Genomic DNA, 10,049 nt, shown 5'->3' with positions numbered 1-10,049 from the left:
AAGAAGAAGGAGGAGGAGGAGGAGGAGGAGGAGGAGGAGGAAGAGGAGGAGGAGGAGGAAACTCCTTTTATCATTTTATCACTGGGAACCCACTGTAAAGACCAGGTCCATAGACATTCAGTGCTGCCCCCAAGGGCTAACAAGAAGGCCAAGGGCTAGCCACAAGGGAGAGACTTTCAGAGAAGTGTAGCTCAATATAGGGAGATGCAATGGTTCAATACTTGTCTGTTAGAATACATTCTAGAATGGAGTTGTTAGATAATTCTGAGTGCTTGTGAGAAAACAGGAAACAAGAGTCTTGTGATCCCCATTTCTTCAAAAGCATCGAATAGTTCTTGAAATGTGCTTTCGTGCCTTTCCCAGGTATAGTGGGTAGGAGTGTGTTCATGTTAGACTCAATGGGCTCTTGCTATTTGTTTATACACCTCTAAGGAAAAACATGTTTTGCCATGTGCAGTTCGTTGTTGTGATTCTATACTTTATGCAAATGACTTGCCTTAACCCTCAGAGTATAAATTGTCTGATGCTCTGAATAAAGTTGGCCATTGTGTGAGACTTCTGTCTGCCTCATTTACTGGCTCCATTTTCTCAGGTACCACCACCTCTAGAGTTGTAAACACTTGTTAACTTGACAAGATCCAGAATGATCTAGGAGAAAAGCTCCTGGCTGTATATTGATTATTAGAAAATCTTTCCCAAGAATTTCTCCAATAGGGAATTAACATAAAGTATATTCGATGAACATAGACACTCCCATGAACTTTGCAGGTGTGTTAGTGTATATTTTTCAAAATCTATTTTTAAAAATATTTTTTATGTATTCACCATTGCTTTCTTCAGACACACTAGAAGAGGGCACCACACCCCACTGCAGATTGTTGTGAGTCACCATGTAGTTGCTTGGAATTGAACTCAGGATCTCTGGAAGAGCATTCAGTGCTCTTAACCACTGAGCTATTGTCAGGATCCATAATGGGACAAGCTAATACTTAACAGGTGATCATCCTGAAATGCTTGCCTTGGATTATTTTATAATGTGGAACAAGTGAGTCCTTGTTTAGCAAGGCTGTAAGGAACTTATTTTAGGAAAGATTCCTGCTATTAATATGCTTTTTCTATTATTATTGTTAAACATATGTAACAATCACTAAGCAATAGCATACCCCTTTGGAGCAGATCTCTGCAGATCCACGAGGATGTACTGTCTTGTAGTGATGCCATATAGACAAATAGATGACTTCTTAAGTCTTAATGATGATCCTATAAGAATTCCTAAAATTGGGGCTGGAGAGATGGCTCAGTGGTTAAGAGCACTGACTGCACTTCCAGAGGTCCTGGGTTCAAATCCCAGCAACCACATGGTGGCTCACAACCATCTGTAATGAGATCTGATGCCCTCTTCTGGTGTGTCTGAAGACAGCTACAGTGTATTCATATGTAATAAATAAATAAATCTTTAAAAAAAAGAATTCCTAAAATTATATCAATGATTATTAAGCTCTTTTATAGTGGGACTGTTATTAGGTCCCTTTCTGATAGTCAAAACTGCAATGAGAGCTCTGCCAGTCTTCCAAGTGTCATCAGTTGATTGCCCTTAGATAGTAGCCAGATTTTCTCCTGCTCAGAGCACATTGTAAGAGGTCATAAAACAATTAACCAAAGGTCATTAAAAGGGAACTCATGATTTATTATAGGTGCTAGGACAAAAGAAAAAATGTTGGATGGGTTTATCTATACAAAACTTCACTAGTTTCTTAGTTATAGTTTTAAACCTTCAGTGAACCTGTGGAGTTAGACAGGTGATGGATGTTTAGCCAGATAATTGCTCCCAATGGATATGCATGTAAACATTCTCTGTTGTAAACATCTATTCCAATTTACGATTTGACTTTTGGTGTGAACTTGTGATGAACTTTGTAACATGTGACCATGTACTCTGAAAGGTGTATAAGTACTGAAGCAAAGACAAAAAGGATAGTAGAGTAGCTGTAGTCGTAGTAGAGTAGTCATAGATGTAGAGGTTCGTTAGGAGCCATTCATCCCTTCCTTTCCTTTTCCCCTGCTTAGAATTTCTTCAGTTAGAATTTTTTCTTTGTCCCCTCTTAGGACCTTTCCACTTTTCCTCTTAGATAGCTTTAATAGGAAACGTTTTACACTTAGTAATAAACTCTGTAATAACTTCTCTAAGTGTCTTTTTCTTCCTGTGACCTCAGACTTGCTAGTTAGAGCACAGCAGTTCCTGCTGAGAGAGTACAAAGGCTATTTACCTAATCCTCTGCTATTTTGGGGCTGATGTGATAAGTACCAGAATCTACAGTTTCTGGCCAGAGGATACCAGAGGGCAGGCCAGCTACAGTAGCATAGTAAGTGAACTTTTCTAGCATAGATAAGTAAACTTTTGATATACAACAACTCTATATATCTCATAAGACCAAGTCTTACCCCCCACTGATGCTCTTCCACCCCCTCAGCTGCATCAAGAAGAACTGACAAGAAGGTGAAGAAAGAAGACTTCTTTCCCACGAAGCAGGGGCTGACCCCCAGCAAGCCATCTTTCCAGCCCTCCACAATCTATTTTAATAAGTATTCAACCTCCCCTCTAGCCTACCACCCACCAGAGGTAGTGGAAAAGAAAGATTACTTGGATACAGGGGAAGTAGACCTGTTTAGAAATAGTTCTTTGGGGTGTGTACTGGCTGAATTTGGGTGTCAATTTGACACAAGCTTGAGTTATCACATAGAAAGGAGCCTCCCTTGAGAAAATGTCTCCATGAGATTCAGCTGTATGGAATTTCTCAATTAATGATCAGTGGGGGAGGGCCCTGTCCAATGTGGGTGGTGCCATCCCTGGGCTGGTGATCCTGGGTTCTGTAAGAAAGCAAGCTGAGCAAGCCAGGGGAAGCAAGCTAGTAAGTAACATCCCTCCATGATCGCTGCATCAGATCCTGCCTCCAGGTTCCTGCCCTGTGTGAGTTCCTGTCCCAACTGATGTAAGTCTACCATTATATGGTAATTCCATTTAAAACTCCTTTTATATTTTTCTATTTATTAGGATGAGTCTACAGTAGTAGGTTTCTATAGGGATTTTCAAAAGGCCTTTAGTGTTAGTGTGGCACTTTGAATGAGCATGGCCTTCATAGGCTCCTATCTTTCAATACTTTGTCTATAGTTAGTGGAACTGCTTGTAAGAATTAGGAGGTATCTTGATAGCTTTATGTCAAGTTGACACAAGCTAAAGTCATTTGAAAGGAGGGGACCTCAATTTAGAAAATGCCTACATAAGATTGAGTTGTAGGCAGGCCTAAAAGGCATTTTGTTAATTAGTGATTGTTTGGGGAAGGCTTGGCACATTGTGGGTGGTGCCATCCATGGGCTAGTGTTCCTGGGTTCTACAAGAAAGCAGGCTAAGCAAGCCTTAATGAGCAAGCCAGTAAGCAGCACTTCTCCATGGCTTCTGCATCAGTTCCTTTCTCCATGTTCCTGCACTGCTTGAGTTCCTGTCCTGATTCCTTTCAATGATGAATATGGAAGTGTAAGCCAAAATAATCCCTTTCCATTGTAGAGGAATTTTAATCCATCAACATGGTTATTCTGTCAAGAGCATGTCTAAAGAACTCCATCTATGTGATTCAGCTAGAAGGCAGACACTCCCTGGATTACAGTATGATCTATGTGTAAATAACACATATATTTAACCCCTAAAAAATGTTAATTTAATTTGTAGTTAATTTAATTTAGTAGTTTAATTTAGTTAGTAGTTTAATTTAGTTTAATTTGTAGAAGGAAGTAACCATGTTTGAAAGTGATGCCTAATAAAGGGGCAGACGAACTGACAAATTAGAGAAATATTTGACAGAATGAATCAGAAATAGGATATGCACACCTCTCAGGAGAACAGCAAAGGAAAGTGAGGTGATTTAAGAGACAGTATACACAGAGAGAGGGGGGAGGGAGGAAGAGACAGAGAGAGAGAGAGAGAGAGAGAGAGAGAGAGAGAGAGAGAGAGGGAGACAGAGAGAGAGAGAGGATGCAGTTTTCCCAAGAGTTTTACAGAAATAGGTTACGAGAACAGAGCAAGCCATAGAATGAGAAGGCAGCCAGATTAGAACAGATTGTCAGAGTTAGTTTGAGACCAAGCAGAGCAATTCAATCAGAAGCTGAGAAAAGCCACTTCGAATGAGTCAGTTTGGAGAGGAGTTTGCACCAGACTAGATGAGTTGAACTAGCCAGCCAGAGTTCAGAAAGCGCTGGAAAGGGTGAGTTTACTGAGCAGTACACCTTCAAGACAAGTACATCAGGTGATTTAAAGTTACCTTTACATTCCTCCCCACTTGCTTTTTGGTCATGATGTTCTATTGCATCAGTAGGAACCCTGACTACACAGGAGGTATGGACTTGGAGGAGGTGTTGTAACAATGTAGGTGAGATTTGACTCAAATCATTCTCAGTGTTTTCCTGCTTGTGAATCAGGCTGTGAGCTCAAAGATTCTGCTCCAGCACCATGCCTACCTTCTTGCCATGTTCCTTTCCACCATGACAGTCACGATTTCTTATATCTCTTAAATTGCAAGCCCCAAATAAACTCTTCATTCTAAAAGCTGAGTTGCCCTAGTTTTTCATCACAGTGAGGGAAAAACAACTAAGACAGAAGTTTCTGTGACAAGCTGGATCATGGTGCTGTGTTGTTGTTGTTTGTTTGTTTGTTTTTGGAGAACTGTAAAAGGTAGGGGCTATAAAAGCATTTGGATGCTATGAGTAGGAGGTAATGGGCTATCTTAGTACAAGCTAGGATAAGACAGTGTTTTGTAATATATCTGGAGATCTGGAATGGCAATCTGGTCAGTATTTCTCTTTTTGCTCAGTATTATTTTACCTATCTGTTGTCTTTTGTGTTTTCATATTAATGTTGGGATAGTTTCTTATATCCCAACTAGATGAGGATTTTGATTAGGATTGTGTTAAATCAGTAAATAGCTTTTGGTAAAATGGTTATGTTCACAAGTTAATTCTACCAATCCATGAGCATGGGATGTCTTTCCATCTTCCAGTGCCTTTATCTCTTTCGTCAGCAGTTTAAAGGTTTTTTTATTATGTTGTCTTCCATTTCTGTGCTTGGCTTTATTTTGATATATCTTGTTCTCTTTGAGGATATTGTGAATGGGAGTGTGTCCATGATCTCATTCTCTGTGTTTGTTGTTGGTATTTAGAAAAGCTATTGAGTTTTAAATTTTTATGCTGTATCCTGCCACATTGTTGATTATTTCTAGAGGTTTTATTGTAGATCTTTGGGATTTCTTTTGTCTAATACACCATTGGCAAACAAGCATAGTTTGATTTCTTTTCCTATTTGTATCCTTTTAATTCCTTCCCAGTGCCTTATTGCTCCAGCCATTGTTTGAACACAGTTACCTAGACTAACCCCAAAATACAAAATTAAAAGCAGTAGTAATATACTCATCAAAAATTTCAAGACCTTTTAGAAGGACACAAAGGAACATCTCAATAAATTTAAAGAGGAGAAACCCCTGAGCTGATGCAAAAGAAAACTCAACATAAGGCTGAAGGAGGTGATGAAGAAAAGAATACAGGGTTTCAAAATGTAATAAGAAACAAATTTGAAGAGAATCCAGCCAAAATGAAAAGCTCAATAACCCAAGTAGAAAACTCAAGGGAAAGCTTTACAAGGAGACTGAATTGAGAAGAAAGGAATATCAGCATTCAAGATAAAGTAGATTGTTTAGATGTTAATTCACATCTGCCTAGCAAAGTTCATGGGACAATGACTCCCAACAGATGAATGGGCTTGGTGCTGCCAGGACTGAAGCTATTTCCCCTGTCTACCCACAGTCTTTATCTAATCCAGCCAAAAAACCCCATCCAGATAACTGGACTGTTAACATTCCCATTAAGGGATCTACATATGAAATGGAAGTATGAGGCAGTGAAACAGGAGGCAACATTACAGAACACACAGACAGGAACTTTTCTTATAATTCCCTAGCCCAAGGAAGAGCACACAATCTTCACTTACCAAACCCCATGAGAATTAAAGAGCCAACCAGCATGATGAAAGTCTGTAGAGAGTCTGTGTAGATCACTGAGGCCAAGCCCCCTATGGAGAGAAAATATCGGAGCAGGACATGTTATCCATGTATCCTGATTTCCCTCTTCACCTGTGGGCTCTCCTCTATCCCAAACATAGAAAGGAGTCAGAAGACAACATATCATGGGTCCCATGTGAGCCACAGGTTTTCTTGACCTCATTTTCTCCTAAGTGTTTATTAACATATTTAATTCATTTTTTTCTTATTGAGATACAGAGTTCTGTGAATTATTGGTGGAGTTCCATGTTGGTGAGTTTTTGAATACTACATAAGGGAAAACTGACAGCTTACCATAATAATCTACTCAATTACCCCCATTTGGGATATCTATCTATCTATCTATCTATCTATCTATCTATCTATAAATCTATATATCTATATATCTATATATGTATCCTTGCTCCTTTTCAAATTCATGACGTCTTTTCCACTAATTGTTGTATATGTACACATGTATACACACATATATTTCTATATGTAACCTTCTCGGCCTCATACTGTTGTCTTGATCAATCTTCTTACATCTAATGATGAACATTCTGCTGCATTTCTTGCAATTGCTGCTCTCGTCCTGTGCTTTATTCTCACACTGTCAATGGGATGGTATCCTTAATCTGTCCCTCGGAAGGCTAACACCAAATCTACTAATCCCAGATCAGGGGAGGACAAACAGAACATTTTATGGGTGAATAAAACCAGAGGCAGACTTACCAGCCACTGTGTAAAAAGCAGTGATAGCTAAGAGGATGAAGACCGCCAGGTAGAGGTTCAATCCTAAGGCCAATTGGATGAATATTGCTCCGGAAAATATGTTCGACTATGAAAGCAACAGTGGGGATGGGAAAGAAAAATGGATTTCAGGTCTCTGAGTTTCCTTCTCCAACATCCACTTCCTTTCCTTGCTCTCCTGGTAGACTCCTGCTCTTCCTCCAAGACTCCACTTAAATGTCCCTAACACAGTTCCCTTGCAAGTCATTGAATACTTTTCACCCTCCTTCTGTACATTCACCACAGGTAGTTCATTGTTCAAAGGCTACATAAAGGAAGTGGCATATCCTTGTAAGGGGAGGCGCTATTAGTAAGATCTGGTTCCCTGATTGGTTCTTGACTTGGTCAAGAAAGAAGGTGGGGGTCAATTGCTGAGCAAAGAGTAAAGATCGCACTTCAGGGTCACAGGAGGAAAAAAAGACATGAGGAAAGAGAAGGGGACTTTTGGGCCAGGCTTTGGAATGAGAAACACACAACAGCCATGTATGATCTTGGGGTAGCCAGAACCAGTGTCCTCTGACACTGGTGGATGGCTGATACAGCCTAGCTGATAAGGTTAGGGTTAGGGTAAGAGATTCTGTGTCCAGCAATTGTGTTATATGTCAAGTTCAAAGATAATAAAGATGTATGAATGTTTTTCTTCTGAGGAGCAAAGATGAGCAGAGAAAGAGGGAAGCTGGGGTGATAGCTAGGAGCTAGCCCAAAGGAATGGGTAAGCCGGGAAATACTGAACCTGCTAGAGAAAGCATAGGCATTACACTGTAAGATACAGGCCCTGGAAAGAATTTTTTGAACAGAACACCATTTGCCTAGGAGTTAAGATCAACAATAGACAAATGGGGCTTCTTTACCACAAAAGAAACTGTCAACCAGACAAAAGGGAAGCACACAGAACTGGAGGCATTCTTTTACAGCTACATAAGTGGTAGAGGGTGAATCTGATAGATTCTGATAGAAAATGATAGAATATGAATGTCCAGAGTGAACGAAGAACTTAAAAAAACCAAAAGAGTAAATAAAACAAATGACCCAGTTAAAAAAACAATGGACCATAGGTCTGAACAGAGAGTTGTCCAAAGAAGAAACAAAAATGACCAAGAAGAACCTAGAATAGTTTTCAACATCCTTAGCGATTAGGGAAAACACAAATCAAAACAGCCTTGAGATTTCATCTTACCCCAGCCAGAATAACAGAGATCAACAAGACAACTGACAACAAATGCTGGAGAGGATGGCCAAGAGAAACAGAACTGGAGCCCTCACTGCTCAGTATGGGTGGGATTGCTAACTGCACGCACCAGGGGAGGGGAATGGAATCCTGGCTCAGCATGGGTGGGATGGCAAACAGTACTAGCCACTGCAGAAATAACTGTGGAGAATTCTCAAAAAACTACAAATGAACCTACCACATGTCCCAGTCATACCGCTCCTTGACATCTCCCCAAAGGAGTCGATGTTCTACTCCACAGAGCTTGATCAACTGTGTTCATTGGCCCAGTGGCTGTGTTCAATTCACAATAGGTTGAGAAATGGGAACAAATGAAATATCCTTCCATTGATGAATGGATAAGAAAAGTGTGGTAGATACACATGCTGAGATTTTATCCAGCAATAAGGAAAAATAAAATCCGGAAGTTTGAAAGAAATGTCTGGAAAATATGCTAATGGAGGCAACCCAGGCTCAGATAAATATTATCAGATAGATATTATCTGTCATATGAGGATCCCAACTTCTAATTTATATACAAATAGAAATAAAATAAATATTATGTTAATAATATATTATAAATATTATATATAGTAAAACTGAATAAAAATAACACACACATACATAGCCATACATATATATATATATGTATGTATATATATATATATATATATATATATATATATATACACACACACACACATATATTTGTGTGGATCTATGTATGTGTGTGTGTATTGTGACTGTGTGTGTGTGTGTATGTGTGTGTGTATGGGCATGAGTGTGAACAGAGGTTATAAAATCAGAGAGAGGCCTATAAACATCAAAAATAGCCCTAAAGAGGTCATGAGGAGAGGGTAATAGAACACATGCAACACTAAGCCAGCAAGGGGAATCCTGGGAATGGAGGGGCACGAATAGGGGGCAGAGCTATGGGTGTGTGTGAATTCAACTCAAGCAAAGTATTGTGGAAATGTCATAGGAAAACTGACACTCTGTATGCCAGTTAAAAATAACTCTTATAAAAGCCTTTGTCCCCACCCCCGCCCCCACTCCAAAAGGGGAAAAACTCAACAGAGGGAAGACCTGACAAATAGGGACTATATTTACAAACTAGACACTAAAAGAATTCAATAGTAGAAGGCACAAGGGAGCTGATTACAAATAGATAAACAATCTCAAGAAATCAATCTTACAAGAAGAGATATTAATAGCACATGAAATTTACTTAAATCTTCAAAATTTACTTATTTGTTATGTATGTGCATGCTTTGTCTGAAAGTAAGTGTACTTCCTGCCTGCCTCACATCAGTGGAAGCCAGAAAAGGATCCCAGGTTCCCTGCAAAGGGAGTTACATATCTTTGTAAGTCTCCCTGTAAGTTAACTGAACTCAGATCTTTCTGAACAGCAAGTACTTTTTACCACTGAACCATCTCTCCATCCCTACCAGGAGCCAACCTTACTCCATTTTGAAAGAATAGTTTTAGGTTTTGTTTTTCCTCAGCTATCAATTCCTGAGAAAGCATGTGGCCAGTGGTTGCTGTGCCCTGAGCCAGACAAAAACATCAGCAGTTGCAAGATATCTGCCATGGCAGAATGCCCAGCTTCTGTGAAATTTCCCCAAACACATTATCCCCTTCTCTACTTGTATAAATTGCCTGAGAAAATACAGCTCGACGGACCTTGATCAGAAAACGAATCTTGGTCTTGCTGTTTGTGTCTCTTGTCCCTTCATTCTTTTGCCCCCCCCCAGGATCTCATCAAATCCCCCACAGGCCGGGGCACATCCCCACAAAAATTTTATATTAAGTAAAAGGTGAGCATTGGTAATCAGCGGGAAAATGCAAACCCCAACCACACTCAGACATGCTATATTGTTCAGGTCTGAATAGCTAGTATGAAAGACAAAAAGTAACAAATGCAGAAAAGTAACAAATGCAGGAGAAAAGTAACAAATGCAGGAGAAAAG

General features: G+C 39.7%; 1 protein-coding gene across 1 annotated transcript in view; it reads right to left on the bottom strand.

Moving 5' to 3' along the window:
* LOC114626547 (solute carrier family 5 member 4-like) overlaps window positions 1-10,049 on the bottom strand; it is a 197,771-nt gene that overhangs the window by 177,185 nt on the left and 10,537 nt on the right. The window contains exons 6-7 of the mRNA XM_028773976.1: window positions 6,816-6,921; window positions 6,032-6,112 (exon numbers count right to left, since the gene is read on the bottom strand). Of these exons, the coding sequence (XP_028629809.1) occupies window positions 6,032-6,112; window positions 6,816-6,921 (187 nt within the window). The remainder of the gene's footprint in view (window positions 1-6,031; window positions 6,113-6,815; window positions 6,922-10,049) is intronic.

This window comes from Grammomys surdaster, unplaced genomic scaffold (assembly GCF_004785775.1).
Source record: "Grammomys surdaster isolate TR1022 unplaced genomic scaffold, NIH_TR_1.0 237, whole genome shotgun sequence".
Taxonomy (NCBI): Eukaryota; Metazoa; Chordata; class Mammalia; order Rodentia; family Muridae; genus Grammomys; species Grammomys surdaster.
The sequence above is the reverse complement of the archived record's forward strand: the minus strand, read 5'-3'. Positions and strand labels throughout refer to the sequence as shown.